Genomic DNA, 18416 nt, shown 5'->3' on the forward strand with positions numbered 1-18416 from the left:
GCAGAGCGATGATATATCAGATCATTATTTAGTCTCGTGTATAATACAATTAGCCAAGGCTACAAAACCACCACCCAGCCATAAATATTGTAGAACCATCACGTCTACCACTAAAGATTGCTTTATAAATAATCTCCCCGAGCAGTTTCATCGCCTTAGTATACCTGACAACTTAGAAGAACTCGATGCTGCAACAGAAACTATTGGCTCTCTCTTTTCCAGCACATTAGATGCAGTCGCTCCTTTACGTCTAAAGAAGATTAAGGAAACTAATCCAACGCCGTGGTATGATGAGCACACTCGGGCTCTAAAACGAGCTGTTAGAAAAGCTGAACGTAGTTGGAAGAAAACAAAACTAGAAGTTTTTCGCCTTTCGTGGAAAGAAAAATGATTGAGTACAGAACGGCTATAAGAAATGCTAGATCTACTTATTTTTCAAATCTCTTAATAGAAAACAAACATAATCCTAGGTATTTATTTGACACAGTGGCTAAATTAACTAGAAACAGAGATTCAGCTGCTGACGTTTCCATAGAGCACAGCAGTAATGACTTTATGAACTTCTTTACTTGCAAGATTGATAATATTAGAGAGAAAATTAAAAACATGCAACCGTCTACAGTTTCGCTTCAGACAGTGCACTGTAGTGTCCCTGAGGTAAAACTAGAATCATTCGCCACTATAGGAGAGGAAGAATTATCTAAACTTATCAAATCATCAAAATCAACGACATGTATGTTAGACCCAATGCTGACTAAACTACTGAAAGAAATGCTTCCAGAGGTCGTCGGTCCACTTCTTGATATAATTAATTCATCGTTAACACTAGGATACGTGCCAAAAACCTTTAAGCAGGCTATTATTAAACCTCTTATTAAAAAACCTCAACTAGATCCGAGAGATTTAGTAAATTACAGGCCAATCTCGAATCTACCTTTTCTGTCAAAGATACTAGAAAAGGCAGTTTCATCACAACTGTGCTCCTTTTTAGAAAGAAATGGAATCTGTGAGGATTTCCAGTCAGGATTTAGACCATACCATAGTACTGAGACTGCTCTCGTTAGAGTTACAAACGATCTACTCTTATCATCCGATCGTGGCTGTATTTCTCTATTAGTGTTATTAGATCTCAGTGCTGCTTTTGACACTATCGATCACAACATTCTTTTAAAAAAGACTTGAAAACTATATTGGCATTAGTGGAATTGCTTTGGCATGGTTCAAATCGTACTTATCTGACCGTTATCAGTCTGTAATAATTAATGAAGAGATGTCGTATCGATCACAGGTTCAGTATGGAGTACCACAAGGCTCAGTACTAGGACCGTTGCTTTTCACTCTGTACATGCTGCCCTTAGGAGAGATAATTAGGAAGCATGGTGTTAGTTTTCACTGCTACGCTGACGATACTCAGCTCTATATTTCCTCGCGCCCTGACGAAACCTACAAATTCACAAAACTAACAGAATGCATAGCTGACATTAAAAACTGGATGACAAGAAATTTCTTATTATTAAATTCAGAAAAAACTGATATCCTAATCTTTGGACCAAAAACTTCCTCACGAAAAAACCTTGAATACTCTCTAACACTTGACGGGTGCTCCATTAAATCTTCGTCCTCAGTTAGGAACCTGGGTGTGCTCTTCGATACCAATCTTTCATTTGAAAGTCATGTTTCTAGTATCTGTAAAACCGCCTTCTTCCATCTAAAAAATATATCTAAATTACGACATATGCTCTCAATGACAAATGCGGAACAGTTGATTCATGCATTCATGACCTCAAGACTAGATTATTGTAACGCTCTACTGGGTGGTTGTTCTGCTCGGCTTTTAAACAGACTACAGTTGGTCCAAAATGCGGCAGCTAGAGTTCTTACTAGAACCAGAAAGTATGACCATATTAGCCCAGTTCTGTCAACATTACATTGGCTCCCTATTAAACATCGTATAGATTTTAAAATCTTGCTACTTACTTATAAAGCTCTAAATGGTTTAGCTCCCAGTACCTAAGTGAGCTCTTAATGCATTATAGTCCTTCACGTTTATTGCGATCTCAGAATTCAGGCCAGTTGATAATACCCAGAATATCAAAATCAACTGAAGGCGGCAGATCCTTTTCCTATTTAGCACCTAAACTCTGGAACAATCTTCCTAGCATTGTTCGGGAAGCAGACACACTCTGTCAGTTTAAATCTAGACTAAAAACACATCTCTTTGCTCTTGCATACACATAACACATTATCAATACATTAACATTTTTCAAATCCGTTAAAGGATTGTTACGCTGCAATAATTAGGTCGGCCGGAACCGAGAACATTTCCTATAACACTAGATATACCTGTACATCAGAATAAGAATGGCATCTACGCTAATATCTGTCTCTCTGCTTATCCCGAGGTTTGCCGGGTGCTGGATCCAGGCCGTATCCAGATCAGATGGAGAACCTGTGTCTGGACCTGACTACAACGTAGCCCAGGAGACAATGGGCCTACAGATCCAGTTCTGGCTGCATAGATTTTTAATCCCCGTATCCGCTTACAAATATATATATATAATCTATTTTTAATCTCTATAATAAAAATGTATAATTCAGATTTTGATCTCCATATCCATTTACATATATTATATATATCTTCCAAGGGGTTTTTTCCCTCCTAGGACTTTTTTCCCACGCTGGGTTTTCTCCTAGGGGGTTTTTTCCACCCCTGGAAGTCAGCCGACATTGGCTTAATGTAGCACCATCTTGTATATGTTAAATATTACCACGCTTGTTTGTACAGCTTATTTTTAACCACTTCCCTTTTTTCTGTGCTTCTAATATGTAAAGCTGCTTTGAAACAATTACCAATTGTAAAAGCGCTATATAAATAAATTTGACTTGACTTGACTTGACTTAAATGTAAGTTGTATCTGCAAAAAAAATAATAAATATATTTGGGGGAAAAAAAAGAAATGCAGAAGAAGTTAACGGATGTGTGATGTCAAAACTTAAATTCATTTGGCAATTGATTCCATTCAGTTGGGAAAACCCTGCGGCAGACAATTTAGTGAATTGTGAATGGAATTTCATGACTCTTTCTAAAATGCAAAGGTTATGAGGATGTTTTAGTCATAATAAATGATAAGCTCTTAATGTGGGTTGAAGTTTTTACCACCAAGAAAGGCTAAAATACTGGATTGAGACATCATTACCAGATGGGGATTGTCACACACTGTTGTTTCTGATCAGGAAACACACTTTACTGGTCAGGTATGTCAGGAAGTCTGTAGACTTCTGGAAATTAAATGGCATCATTGCATAAGACAACTGCAATCATCAGGCATGATTGAAAGAGTTAATCACACTCTGAAAACAAGATTATTTCTGTGTAGTATCTGTTCATCAGCTAACAAAGAAACTGGGCTGAGTCATTTCAAAATTATCACAGGTCGACCAATGTCATTGATCCTTGCCGAGGCAGATAATTTTAATGTTAGATTTTCTTTTGGTGTATTGTATGGTTTTGACTGAATCAATTTAAAAAAAAGCACAAAATAAAGTTCAGGATGCATGGAAATTGCTAGAGGTAAAAAATAGTATTGTGCCTTGGTAAAAGATTTATGTTAAGAAATTGCAGCATTCAAGTTTAGAACCATGATGAAATAGTTCCTACACTCTAAAAAAATGCTGGGGTTGGGTTTGCCCAATGTGCTGGGCAGTTTTATTTAACTCCCTCGGGTCGGCGGTCACGCCGGCGTGATCACCGCGGTTTTTTACTAACTAGTGTGAAAGAGACTCAAAATACTCCGTCGATGTTGCACATACAATTAAGAGCTATACACCATTTTAATCTGTGGAATATCTTCTTTTATTTGTGTACACTCAGAGTAAAAACAAAATGTTGTGCTTTTGTAAAATAAAGAAAACTAACATGATGCGTGATCTCTCGTCTCCCTCTGAACGAAGTCCAATCTGATAGTTCTCAGAAAATGAACTGTAACTTATGAATACTAATGACAAAAAAATAACACATATGTCTAAAGAAACGTTGAAATGTCAGGTTTTAAATCGTACAAGTCAAATCGAAAACAAACATTATGTGTTTATGTAATCTGTATGAAAAGAGAGCCATGTCAGAAGTCCGTGATTCAGCTCATTATCCGCTAATGCGGCCACGCCCACGGAGGGAGCGCTATTCATACGCAAATTCTGAGTTAATACATGCATACATCGTCTCAATCGTGTATTTATTGTCTTGAAAAGTGTTTTGAATAGCCATAGTTAGCGATCTCTGTCCTCTGTTAGTTCAGTTATTTCCTGGATTGCCTATTCTTCTTTAGCATTGGCATTTGTGGACTAAAAGTGCACAGAGTGCCCTCCGGCTGCAAGTATGAATTAAAAACAGTATCCAGCGTTCATAGTGATAACAATAAATATTGAATAAATATTACTCCTCTGTATAGAAAATTGACATAAACATGAGAATCCATCAATATTCTCCAAATGTGCATGCTTTTAAGCTAAAAGCCTATATGAAATGCCATAGAGGTAACATAACTGTTCAGACACTTTGTATCATAGAAATGCATTATATTTTAATAATAGAATACCATTATTTTAAATTGTAATAATATTTCACAGTATTGCTGTTTTTTCTGTATGTTTGATTTACATTATGATGAGCTGAGACATGATCAACAGGGTTTTTTCACAGCCTACCTGACTGAAAGAGCTCATTATTTATGCAGGTCATTAGAGCTCTTTATCTGATTCTTTTGTCTTCTCAGGTGAGAATCACCCATTATTCATGATTATTCATGCCTCCACGCATACTGTGTTTCTTGACCAAAGATGTTTTAGACAATTTAAATCTCTCTATTGTTTTATATGAAGGAGTAGGAATGATAATTTTTACATAATTTTGAAGCAAAAACTCTAGTCTACAACCTCCAATACCCAGAAGTCTTGTGAACACAGATTTAATTTAAAATTTTGTGGCTTTATTTCAGTGACTTAAGTTTTTTGTTTTTTCAATAACCATGCATAAATGTTATTCCTTCAAAAATACAAACATGTACATACATGTTCCTTACATATTATTGTAGCCTAGTTTGTGCTGAATACACTGTAATGACACTTTTTCCATTAATATGTTTATGAACAACTGAAAAAAGCACAAATGTCAGGGCATGTCAAAACTTCTCCAGGCCCCAAATCAGCCTCAGACCCCTGAGGGTTAACCCAACTGTTGTTTAAAAATTACTATATGGCTGACTTAAAATGAACCCAAAATAGGTTGGAAAACTGAATTAAAACAACCTAAATTTTGTAGAACTTTGGAACTTTCGAGATGGTTCTTCTGGAGGAATACACTACTGATACATTTCAAGAACAGTGTACGAAGACATTTTAAGAACAAACTACTAGATATTTCATGAACTAAGATATTCTGAATTAATTCTGGATTAATTTGGCATTGTTTTAACTCATAAGTATGTCAAGGTGCTCATTATATCCTATATATTACTGGGTGTGTTAATATTTTCCTCAATCATCTAAATCCACTGTATTACCACTATATGATTTGTTTTTCCGATAATTGGACAAGTAACATAGGCGTAATTAACAGCACTGATTTGGTGATGGACAGCCGCCCTGCCATTCAACAATCTATTCTAGGCTGCGTTTCCCAAACAACAAAGTAACTCGCTTCTTATCTACAATAGTATTAAGAAATCAACTAGCTAGCTACAACTGTTTCCCAAAACCATATTGTTGCAAATTTGTAGTTCAACCACGTTAGTTAATGATTTCATGCCGGTAGTTGAGTAATAACTTATTTTAATGAATTTCCTTTGAGTTTGAATTAATGCCAGATCATGTATGGACACATCTGAGGCTTAATTCTCATTTTTCTCAGATTTATTTTCAATCATATGCTTCTTCTTACATACTAGAGCACGTACTGTACGTACATGTGCACCCTTGAACGTGCAATTTAAATCTCTTGATAAACTAAATGACATGAAGTAAATTTGTTTATAATCGAAATAAAAAATATAGACTGTAACATCAGCTTGTTTATTTTGCTCAAGATAAGGATTTATTAAATCCATATGTCATAAAAACAAGAAACTATGCTTCTAACCACAGGTGGAGAATTGTAATTCCAACCACACAACTTTGCGATGTTCGTTGGAGCTATGGTGCGGCAAACATAGACTCGTTGAAGTTAATAACGAAAGAACTTGTGACCATATTTGGCTAACAATGCTTATGGGAAACGCATTGAATGATTTGTGCAATCTGAATGGTACACCAAAACTGACAATTCTAATATCAAAATGATAAACCTGCCAGACAACTTGTTTAGGGTATTCTATGACTTAATGTTGAGATGACAAATGGCAAAAGTGAAAAGTAAAATAATAATAATAATAATAATAATAATAAATCCCAGCCAATTATGACATAATAAAGACTAGATTTTCACAATGACTTTTGGAAATTCCAGTTGTACTAAATTACAGGGTGAAACTGTTGCCAAATGCACAATTTTGAACCACTGACAATATCAAATCCTTACAGATGTGTCTTTAAGGTATAGTTTTCCTGGGACAACAAACTGCTGTTCAAGAGCAGAAATTATTCTCATTAACATTATAGTTCATGGGATTTGACTGTATACAACAGTACTGATTCTAGCTATTAGTTTGCTCTTAATATGAAATCTGAAGGGAATTTTTCACAGCACATTGAAGGGAAGAATGTAGTAAGCAATTCTAACCCAGATGTGACTGTTCCAGGATGTGACACAACTGTTCTAACAATTAAAGAAATTAAAACTCTTGTTGTTCTAATGGCACACACTTTGTTTGTGGTAACAAAGCTTATCTATTATTTTCTAAGGGATGGACAGGAAGTTGTTATTTGGCTTATCTGTTATTGGCAATGTGAGTAGTGTCCGAGGATAGCATTATGTGAAACATCATTTAATCATGACACAGATCAAGAATTAAATCTCTGAAACTGTTAGGAAGGGTTTTTTTTTTTGTTGGTGTTTGTTTTGTTTTGTTTTTTGCCATTTTTAGGAGTCACCAGTTTACAGAATAAAGTACAGGCACTACATGAGCTGTTTGAGTCCACAGCAAAAAAAAAAACTACACTTAGTTCTATTGCTAACATTTCAGAAGAAGTGCATGTAATGAGGAAGATCATTTTACAAAATCAAATGGCTCTTGATGTAGTAGCCTCCCAAAGAGGAACATGCAAAGTGATTGCAACTGATTGTTGACCAGACTTATATCCATATATCCCATCTTACTCTTGTACATTACCATAAGAGTGTTGATTTGTTTTGTAAGACACTTGGCTGCCATAAGGCTATCATCCAATGTCAGACACACCCGCTCAACTGACGCTGGTGTGGTACTACAGGAAAGACCTGCACAAACAACTGAGACTAGTCTTACAAGTTAGTCATCAATTTTTTTCTTTCTTTTATGAGTGTTCATAACTTTTTTTAATCAGTTACATAAAAACATAAATTGGCCTAATTTTATACCAAAAAAGTAAGACTGACTGCCTTTTGACTAACTGCTAGTGGGTCATACTAGATCTATAGACACTGACTTAACATAATGTTTATGCAACTGGCCCTGTTCTTTTAAAGATCATGTAGAAGGGAAGGGTATGGACTGGCTATCCAAACTTTTCAAAGCATGGCTTGATAATAATCATAAAGTTTCACTTGCATTTAATCAATCTATGTAATCAAATGTTTTCATGATTAAGAGGTTTCAATAACAACCTCTGTGTTCTACTTTAAAGGATTAGTTCACTTTAAAATGAAAATTAGCCCAAGCTTTACTCATCCTCAAGCCATCCTAGGTGTATATGACTTTCTTCTTTCTGATGAACGCAATTGGAGAAATATTAATAAATATCCTGATGCATCCAAGCTTTATAATGGCAGTGAATGGGACCAATGAGTATGAAGCTCAAGAAAGTGCATCCATCCATCATAAACATACTCCATGCGGCTCCAGGGGGTTAATGAAGGCTTGCATTTGTGTAAGAAAAATATCCATATTTACAAAGTAAAATATCTAGCTTTCACCAGATCGCCTCCCGTATTCAACTTAGGAAGAATGCACATTCTCAGTGCAGATGATTTCCCGTGGTAATGTAGCGCAACATGGAAAATGGTGATCTGAAGCTGTTTAAAGACAAAAATATCAATATCAATACATATAAAAAAAGAGTTTAAACTTTGATTTTTTGCTTTAAAAATGTAGTGTGAGATATTTGGGTTAATTTAAATTAAGATAAATCTGCTGATGTGACATTGACTGAAACATAAACTGAAGTTATTGTCTCCAAAAAGCTATGTCCTATGCTATGATGCGTAGTACGTCATGTCATTGTGCAGAACGTCATGGCATCGTGTACTACGTCGTGCAAGTTTTTTGGACGTATGTCGAATGTGTATGGCTGTCACGCCGGAAGCTTGTTATTTTACTTCATAAAGTTTTGAATAAGGATACTTGTCTTAGTACATAAACACATCAATTTGCTTCAGAAGGCACTTATTAACCCCCTGGAGTTGTATAGATTCATTTTTTTATGGATGGAATTTTTTTTTTTTTTTTTCATTTATAACCATTATAAACCTTGTAGGACTAAGGATACTTTTAAATATATCTCCAATTGTGTTTGTCTGAAAGAAGATAGTCAAATACAAATAGGATGGCTTGAGGATGAGTAAATCTTTGAATAATTTTCATTTTGGGGTTATGTGGTGTTTTTCTCTTTCTTTCTCCTGACCTGACTTCATTAATGAGTATCCAGTCGTGATTGGATGATGGGAGGGGAAAGAGAGTATTTAAAGCCATGTTCAGACTGCACGATTTTAGCCCAGATTTTGGCTCGCTGACAGGTTTTGAGAAATCGCCGACAAATGCCCGAAATCACAGGCAAATCGGTGCTCGTTCATGTGAGTGACAATCACGCAGTGTGAATGAGCAAAGGCGCGATCTGAGAGAATCGGCGACGAGTCGCCGACGCCCGTGAGATATTTGGCATGCTAAATATCTGGACCTGTTGGCGATTCAAAATCCTGCTGTGTGAAAAGTGTTCTGCCTGAAAACTACATCGGCGATGACCGACAGCCAATGAGAGAGCAAGATAAAGAGAACACACAATTCTTGGTCCTCGTGTCTCCCCAACCATTTCCTCCTCCATATTCTTCTTTTCTTTATCTTGTTTTCGCTGCAAATCAGCACACAGGCTATTCGTATTGCAAGCTTCTTGCAGGCTACCATTTTTAATAATAATCCCAGTCTCATGTGAGAACTCCGGTCTTGCACACGTGATATCTCGTTCTTTCCTTGTCACATCTCGCGTGTGTTTGGTTGTGAAACGTGGTTTGCGTGCCAGACAGAGTTGTCAGCGATTCTTCCTATTGTAAAGTCATGCAGTGTGAAACCTTCTGTCGCTGATCCATCGTGCAGTGTGAACACAGCAGCGACTGAATGCTGGCCAAGATAGTCATGCAGTGTGAAAAGAACAGTGACCCAACTACCTTGAAAATCGTGCAGTCTGAACTCGGCTTAAGCTGCAGCTATCATCAGAGAAGTGTTGGTGATTGTTTGACTGTGTGCAACAGCTTTGAGGTCTCATCTGCAACCCCAGACTTGATGTTGTGTTAAAACAAGTAGTTGGTGGCTCTTTTCTCTTTTGTTGAACTAGAGTTTCTGTAAAAAATTTTCTGTACCCTTCCCCAGATCTGTGCCTAGATACAATCCTGTCTCTGAGGCCTACAGACGATTCCTTGGACTTCAAGGCTTGGTTTGTGCTCTGACATGTACTGTTAACTGTGGGACCTTATATAGACAGGTGTGTGCCTTTCCAAATCATGTCCAATCAACTGAATTTACCACAAGGGGACTCCAATCAATATGCAGAAACATCTCAAGGATGATCAGTGGAAACAGGAAGCCCCTGAGCTCAATTTTGAGTGTCATGACAAAGGCTGTGAATACTTATGTACATGTGATTTTCTTTTTTTTTTAATAAATTTGCAAAGATTTCAAACTTCTTTCACGTTTTCAATATGGGGTATTGTTTGTAGAATTTTGAGGAAAATAATTAATTTAATCCCTTTTGGAATAAGGCTGCAACATAACAAAATGTGGAAAAAGTGAAGTGCTGTGAATACTTTCCGGATACACTGTAGCTTATTTTGATGTACTTTTTGTTTTGTCTTCTTTTAGTTTAGGTAATTTGGTTAATGAGGAGTTAGATTGATTCATGCTTATTGTTTTGGCAATATCCCCCTTCTGAATCTGATACCCCTTTTTTTCTGTGTAACTTTGTAAATAAAAACGCATTTCTTTTGTGAAATATGTGGTTATTCGAGTTGTTGTGAAACAGTTCTAGTTATGGAGACAGGTTTGTTTCATGCTGTTGCACATTCATTTACCGCCATCCATTTTCCTGTTGCGTTCCTCCCCTAGACCAAACAGGAAAGTGTAACAGGGTGAACCTTCCCTTTAAAAGTGTGATAAGTAGAACATTGTCTTATTGACTGTGGTAAACTATTCCAATATTTACTCCCTATTACAAACAATGCTTTTTTGTCCAAAACATGTTCGCCTATATGGCACCTTGCAGTCCCCTCTAATGGTAGACTTATACCAATACCACAATCAGTCCTCTGTTTTATAAATTCATTTAATGGATGTGGAGCAAGCCCATGCCAGTCCTTATAAATAAGACAAGCATATGTAAAAAACAAAAAAATTTTTAGTTTTTTTTTAATGTTACTGTAATGAATGTTTTTTATCCAACACTTTTATCACCGCCTTATACAATGATTCTATTATCTTAGGAGTTGTGCCATCTATGTATGACCAACTATTAAAACAATACTCAATATGTGAAAAAAAAAAAAATTTGAGCATAAATACAACTGTCACAGATCCCTTGTCTCCAGAACTCCAATTCCCATGATCCTCCAGTTCTCCGCACCTGCATTCACTTCCCTCGTCATCTCCCCATCATCACTCATCATCATCACCTGGACTTCCTCGTTTGCACTCCCTATATATATGGACTCACTCCCTTCACTCCTTGTCTGTTCTTATATGTTATTCTATGTGTTGATGTTGTATCTCTTCGTTGTATCATTAAATACCCATTTGCTGTGGAAGTCCGTGAATGCTTCATCCTTACAACACCAACCGTAACAGAAGAACAGACCAATACCGCTGGACTTCCACACTTCGAAGGATGGGTATTTTTCTTGTTCCCTTACCCCCGAAGCCTCTCCAGGCGGACAAACGACTTTGCTGTTTGCGGCAGGGTGGCAGGCCATTGGAGAGGTATGTGGAGGAGTTTTTGGAGGTTTCCAATTTGGTGAGCTGGACTGATGCCTGTATTAACGTTGTGTTTCTGATGGGACTGGACCGGGACATAATTCGTTATAACGAACCAGCCTGTAATTTCTCCTTAGTCGATTCTCTAAATTTAATTCTCTCCTTAAATGGTTCTAACTTTGAAGTCAGTAAAATTCAAAGGAACCAGAGTCCCAGTCCAGCCCCATCAGCAACGTATCAGGCATCGCCAGCTCACCTCACCCCAGAACCCTGCACATACCGCTTCAACGGTCCTGCCTACTCCTGGCCGCCAGCCGCCGCCGCCGAGCCCTCAGCTCCAGCCGCCGCCGCCGGAGCCCTCAGCTCCAGCCGCCGCCGCCGAGCCCTCAGCTCCAGCCGCCGCCGCCGAGCCCTCAGCTCCAGCCGCCGCCGAGCCCTCAGCTCCAGCCGTGGGTGGAGGAGCATGGAGTTGGCTTGGCGGCGCGTGGAGCGGCTGATTCGGCTGCTCCCCTGAGGGCTCGCCGCCGAGCCCTCTGCTCCAGTCGCCGCCACCGAGCAATCCGCTCCAGCCTTTCACGGGCCACCAGAGGATGCTGGCTGGTTGATAGACTTTGTTACAGAGCCCTCATCTCCAGTCTCAGCCGCCGAGCCCCCCGCTCCAGTCTCAGCCGCAGAGCCCCCCCGCTCCAGTCTCAGCCGCCGAGCCCCCCCGCTCCAGTCTCAGCCGCCGAGCCCTCCGCTCCAGTCTCAGCCGCCGAGCCAGCCGTTCCACGCGCCGCAGCCGAATCAGCCGCTCCACGCGCCGCCAAGCCAGCTCCATGCTCCTCCACCCACAAATCCATGAGATTCCTTGGACTCCTCAAAATGATCCTAAACCTCCCCAAGTATTTTTTTGGGGGGGGGCAAGTACCCGTGGGTGGGGGACATGTGGGGACACACATGTGGGTGGGGTTTTGCCATGGCCGCCCACTGCACCTGACCCGCCATGGCTGCCCGCTGCACCTGACCCGCTGCACCTGACCCGCCATGGCTGCCCACTGCACCTGATCCGCCATGGCTGCCCACTGCACCTGATCCGCCATGGCTGCCCACTGCACCTGATCCACCATGGCTGCCCACTGCACCTGACCCGCCATGGCTCATGGACCCACCCTGGACACCTCCACTCCTACCCATGCCTCTCCCTGCGCCGGCATGAGGTCTCCAGGGCACCCACCCCCCCTCCCCGGTGTTCCATCTACGGCGTGAGGTCACGCCTACCGGGAGGGGGAGGTACTGTCACAGATCCCTTGTCTCCAGAACTCCAATTCCCATGATCCTCCTGTTCTCCACACCTGCACTCACTTCCCTCGTCATCTCCCCATCATCACTCATCATCATCACCTGGACTTCCTCGTTTGCACTCCCTATATATATGGACTCACTCCCTTCACTCCTTGTCTGTTCTTATATGTTATTCTATGTGTTGATGTTGTATCTCTTCATTGTATCATTAAATACCCATTTGCTGTGGAAGCCCGTGAATGCTTCATCCTTACAACACCAACCGTAACAACAACCTGGCAGCACCGACTGGCCTAATGAACTTAAAATTCTTTAAATTAAATTTTACAGTATTAGACAACTTTTTAACATGACTTTTAAAAGTTAAAGCAGAATCCAAAGTCACCCCAAGATACGTAAACTCTTTAACAATTTCAAGCTCCTCCCCTCTCAGGAATGCCTTTAAATGTGCCATCTCTACTAGTTCTTTTGCAAACATCATACTTTTTTTTTTGTGTGTGTGTGTGTGTGTGTGTGTGTGTGTGTCCAATAATATTCCAGGTAAATCATTAATATAAAGTGAAAATAAAATTGGTCCAAAGATGGAGTCTTGTGGAACCCCCTTGAGGCAAGCAAGGTAAGAAGAATTTGTACCATCAACACACATTGTTTCCTATTTGAAAGATATGATTTTATCCAGAGTATTGCCTCTTCTGAAAAATTTCAATTTGTTAGTTTAGATAAAAGAACCTGATGATCAACAGTGTCAAATGCCTTCTTTAGATCTAAAACGGCAGCACCAACAACACACACTCTTATCTAGCAAGCCTTTGACTTTCTCTACAGACAATTTGCTGATTCTGTTGAATGATTACTACGAAAACCAAATGGTCTTCATTGGCTGCCCGCAAACAACATTTACTTTTGCAGTGATTTTATTTTTGCCCATCCAAGGACGCAAAGTAATTTAGGGATTGGTACTCACGTCACCGCTGACATTGTGATTTTTGGATCACACGTCACTCAAGGTGTGATTATGAGTACATCAGACGACCACTTCCCCCCCTAGTTCAGGGCACCAGTCAAGGTCTTTTACCTTGGCAGTATGAGAACACTCTCAACAGGGGCTTTCATTCATTTAGAGTTAACGTAAAGTGGTCAGCTGATTTATTTGAAAGATTGGTGATATTGCTAACTTGTAGAGCCTCTTCTGTACTATCAGCACAAGGAAGACACAAGTGTAATAAAATAAATTTTATTTACAAAAGATAATCAAGAATAACTAACACAACTACTAAATGAATACCATGAATGATAAAGGAATAAAGTGCATAAGATACATAGAATACAAGTGATTAAGTTGGGTGTGGCTATGGAAGAGTTACGTTATCTTATGGAAAGATAAACTGTTTCTCTGAAAATAATAAGGTGGAGAACCTTATTATGCACCAAACAAATAAATAAGAGATTATTTGTTATTAACTAACGTCAGCTATATTACTTCTAACGGGAATTAGGAAATTATATACTGATAATATACAACAATGCCAAGGTCTCTGGAAAGAGGTTTGGTTAAGTGATATTTACGTTCCACGTGGTTGAATCCGATGATGGTGACGTCTTCCACTGGTTGTGCTGGGTGACAATGCAGTGGGGAGAGGAGCCAGAATCTGTTTCAACAGTCTTGAACACGAAGCTCTGTGGGATGCTGATCTCCTGGAGCACCAAAGGGTCCCAAAATCTGGAACACGCAGATGAGGCCCTGGTGTAGGTGCAGAAGGTCCTTAACAATCTGGAACACGCAGATGAAGGTACCTCGGAGTGAAGGTTTGCTCTTGTTGCAGATGTTGTTACTGTCTCGCTGGATAGAAACTCTGAACGTAGTGTTTGTTAATTTCTCTTTCCTCACAGGCTGGAAGCTCAGAATGTGGTCGTCTCTGTTGCTGCCTCACAAGCTGTAGACTCACATCGTGGGACCTTTTATCGTCTCAGGCTCAGAACAGTGTTGTATCTGTTAGTGTCTCAGCTTTCCAAGCCAGGACTCAGAACAGCATATCTGTTAGTGTCTCACTCCTTACAGAGTTGAGACCCAGAACGAGGAGTGTCTGTTGAAAGGGTACCTTTATCCCTTTCCGATGAGGAGATTGCAATTTGGCGCTTCCCCATTCGAGTGCTGTGATTGGCTGCTGGCATCAGAGGGGACACACACAGTGTGGCCCCCCTTCTTTCCCCTGTGGAACTCATTTGCATAAAGCACAAAGTTGGACGTCTTTACAGTGTCTTTAACACTCTGAGGTCTGAAAACGCGCCGGCGCGTTTTGCAGGTTTTTTTTCACATTGCAGCAAAACAGACTTAAAATACTCCGTCATTTTTTGTCATAGAGACATAAGTAATATATCAATTGAAACTATAGAATATCTTCTTTTATTTGTATACACTCAGAGTAAAAACACAATGTTGTGCTTTTTGTAAAATAAAGAAAACTAACATGATGCGTGATTTCTCCTCTCCCTCTGAACGAAGTCCAATCTGATAGTTCTCAGAAAATGAACTGTAACTTAGTGAATACTAATCACAGAAAAATTAAACTTATGTCTAAAAAAATGTTAAGATGTCAGGTTTTAAATCATGTAAGTCAAATCAAAAACAAACCTTCTGTGTTTATGTAATCTGTATGAAAAGAGAGCCATGTCAGAAGTCCGTGATTCAGCTCATTATCCGCTAATGCGGCCACGCCCATGGAGCCAGCGCTATTCAGACGCAAATTCAGAGGCAATACATGCATTCATCATCTCAATCGTGTATTTATTGTCTTGAAAAGTGTTTATCTGGATGTAAAAGTCATGGTTAGGGAGCTCTAGAAGACATGCAGTTAGTTCCTGTTTTCTTTTCTTCTACAGATGAATTTTAGATGAGTTTTTGTTTCTTTAGCGCCCTCCGGCTGCAGTATGAATTGGAAACTCCATTCATGGAATAGCCTCTTCTTCTTTTAGATGAATTTGTGGACTAAAAATGCACAGAGAGCGCCCTCCGACTTCAAGGATGAATTGAAAACACCAGCGCTCATAGTAATGACAATGAATATTAAATAAAGATAACTTCTCTGTATAGAAAATTGACATAAGCATATGAGAATCCAATATTTCTCCAAATGTGCATGCTTTTAAACTAAAAGCCTATATTCAGACTCTTTGCATCACAGAAATACATTATATTTTAAAGTATAATATAAAACCATTACTTTATATTGTAATAATATTTTTCTGTATGTTTCATATATCATGATGAGCTTGAGACATCACAGAAGGTTTTTTTTCACAGCCTACCTGACTGAAATGCCTCATTAATATGCAAGTCATTTCAGCTCATTACTATCCAATTCTTTTGTCTTCTCAGGTGAGAATGGCCCATTTTTCAGTGGTGATTCACGCCTCCTCGCATACTGTGTTTCTTGGCAAAAAGTGTCTTACAAAAACTAAATCAATATATTGTTTTATATGAAGGAGTAGGCAGCATAATTTTTACATAATTTTGAAGCAAAAACTCTAGTCTACAACCTCCAATACCCAAAAGTCTTGTGAACACAGATTTAATATACTTATTTTGGCCTTATTTCAGTGACTTAAGTTTTTGTTTTTTCAGTAACCATGCATAAACATTATTCTTTCAAAAACACAAACATGTACACACATGTTCCTCACATATTATTGTAGCCTAGTTTGTGCTGAATACAGTGTAATGACACTTTTGTCATTTATATGTTTATGAACAACTGAAAAAAGCACAAATGTCAGAGCATGTCAAAACTTCTCCAGGCCCAAATCAGCCTCAGACTCCAGAGGGTTAAAGTTTACCAATGCATTTCTCACTTTCCAAACCACCACCAGAATACCTTTGGTAATATTCTAAACAAATACAGTCTAAACATGATGGAAAAAGTTTGAACTGTCATTCAATTGTACATTAACAGATGAATTCGTGTCAGATGTTGCAACACAAATAGCTATCACTGAGAATACTTATTTCTGTGAATAAGTATGAAATGGATGTGTAGTTTGCATCAGTTCTAAGGTTTTCAAACATAGTTTTGAAAGGATTTGGATGGATCTTTGTGATCTCTCTTTGTTTCACCCACTGCTGCTGAGGTCCTGAGGAATTTTTATGGCGTGTGGCCAACCTTAGGAAGTAATCTCTAGATGGGTGAAGGGCAGTAACTGCCTGTGGACCAATGAGAAGTCCTGTCCTTCCAGGCTTGGTACAAGAGGTCTTCTTCTTGCCCTCTAAGAGAGGTCTGGATGTTGTCCTTACATCTTTATCTGATGGCGTTGGACAGCTTGTTTGTGTTAGTCCACCAAGATCCAATCAAAATGTAGCAAACCTTTGTCCGCTGTTACGGACAGAGAGGGGTCCGGCCGTAAACTGGGCCCTGGATTGTGCTGTTCCCTACACTTTGATCCTCAAACACTGTAGTACAAAATTCAATTTGTATGCATTTCCACAGGATGAGGACTCAAAGACTTGAATTGACCAACCAGAGCAGAGTAGACCAATAACAACTGGGCCATCTGACCTCTGAATTGAGACACAGCTCAAATGTGGATATCTGCAGGTTGGATTAATGGGTGTGATGAAAGGTAGGGCACAGAGAAAGCTCTTTATCATTCATTGTGAAAGCTGTCTGTCAGGGTGTGGTTAGGGGATAGTTTCTGTTGTAGCAATTTACCTTTTGGCACATGTCCTTCATGCCCATGCCATTCCGGTATGCTCATTAATCCATTAAACCTGCAGCTATCCCTGTCTCCATCCTTCAGGTCACTGTGTATGTATGAATTGCATTTTTAAAGTTATTTTTGAACAGATCAGGGATAAGAGCAAAAGATGTTCTTTAAGCATTCAGGTTTATTATTTTTTTATTTGAATATGAGGGATCTTTCTGAAAGCATTAGGTTACTAAAGAAACCTGTGGAATTAATATTAACTCTACACTTTTAAACTTTTTTGCATTAAATGTTAACAACTTGCACTTGTAAATTAAGTGTTACAGGTAGGCACACTATTTTTGTATCCTTTAAAATATTCAACTTGAATCAGGTTTTGGTGTGACACACAGAACTTTTATTTTCAGCCATCATGAATTTCACAGAGATTGTCGTCTAGATGAATCATACTGTTTTAAATTTTGATCTTTGATCTTTCACGATTTTGATCTTGAGATTTCAACAAGAAGAAGACTGAGTGCCCATATAGCTACAATAAACTTTATATCCTGTACCATAGGTGAAAACGTAATGATGAAAATGTAACTTGCCTCAGATGCGGCTGTTCCAGTGACAGACTAAATCTGTCATTCGCTGGTCAAAAACCTCGTAACTCAATTTGAGCCATATTTTCCATAAATTGTTATTATAATGACACACACAAGTGTCTGACCATAAAGCCACAATGACAGTGTTTAATTAAATACAAGTTTTCCGCCTGACAGTGACGATATGTAAATTTGTTTTAACAACACCCACACCATACTATAACCTTGTTGTATTTGTATACCTGACTTAAGCTTAAGTTTCACATTAAATGTACTACATTTAATATCTAATTTCTTAATTATTATCTATTTCTTAATTAAATTACATCTAATTTTTAAATACAAAAAAAAAAAAAAATTAAGTAAAAAAGTTATTTTTTCCAAGCTCAGAGTTTTTGTCATACTGTCGAAACTGTTTGTGTGAATATTATGAAGTCAAATCACTTTAATCAGTGTTTTCTTAGCTTCTAAAAGGCAGCTATCA

The 18416-nt window shown here is 38.7% G+C and overlaps 1 protein-coding gene across 1 annotated transcript in view; it reads right to left on the reverse strand.

The window, feature by feature from the left end:
- LOC125259787 (stonustoxin subunit alpha-like) overlaps positions 1 to 12559 on the reverse strand; it is an 18254-nt gene extending 5695 nt beyond the window's left edge. The window contains exon 1 of the mRNA XM_048177707.1: positions 12515 to 12559. Within this exon, the coding sequence (XP_048033664.1) occupies positions 12515 to 12559 (45 nt within the window). The remainder of the gene's footprint in view (positions 1 to 12514) is intronic.
- Positions 12560 to 18416: the final 5857 nt, after the last annotated feature.

Source organism: Megalobrama amblycephala, linkage group LG24, assembly GCF_018812025.1.
Source record: "Megalobrama amblycephala isolate DHTTF-2021 linkage group LG24, ASM1881202v1, whole genome shotgun sequence".
NCBI classification, from domain to species: domain Eukaryota; kingdom Metazoa; phylum Chordata; class Actinopteri; order Cypriniformes; family Xenocyprididae; genus Megalobrama; species Megalobrama amblycephala.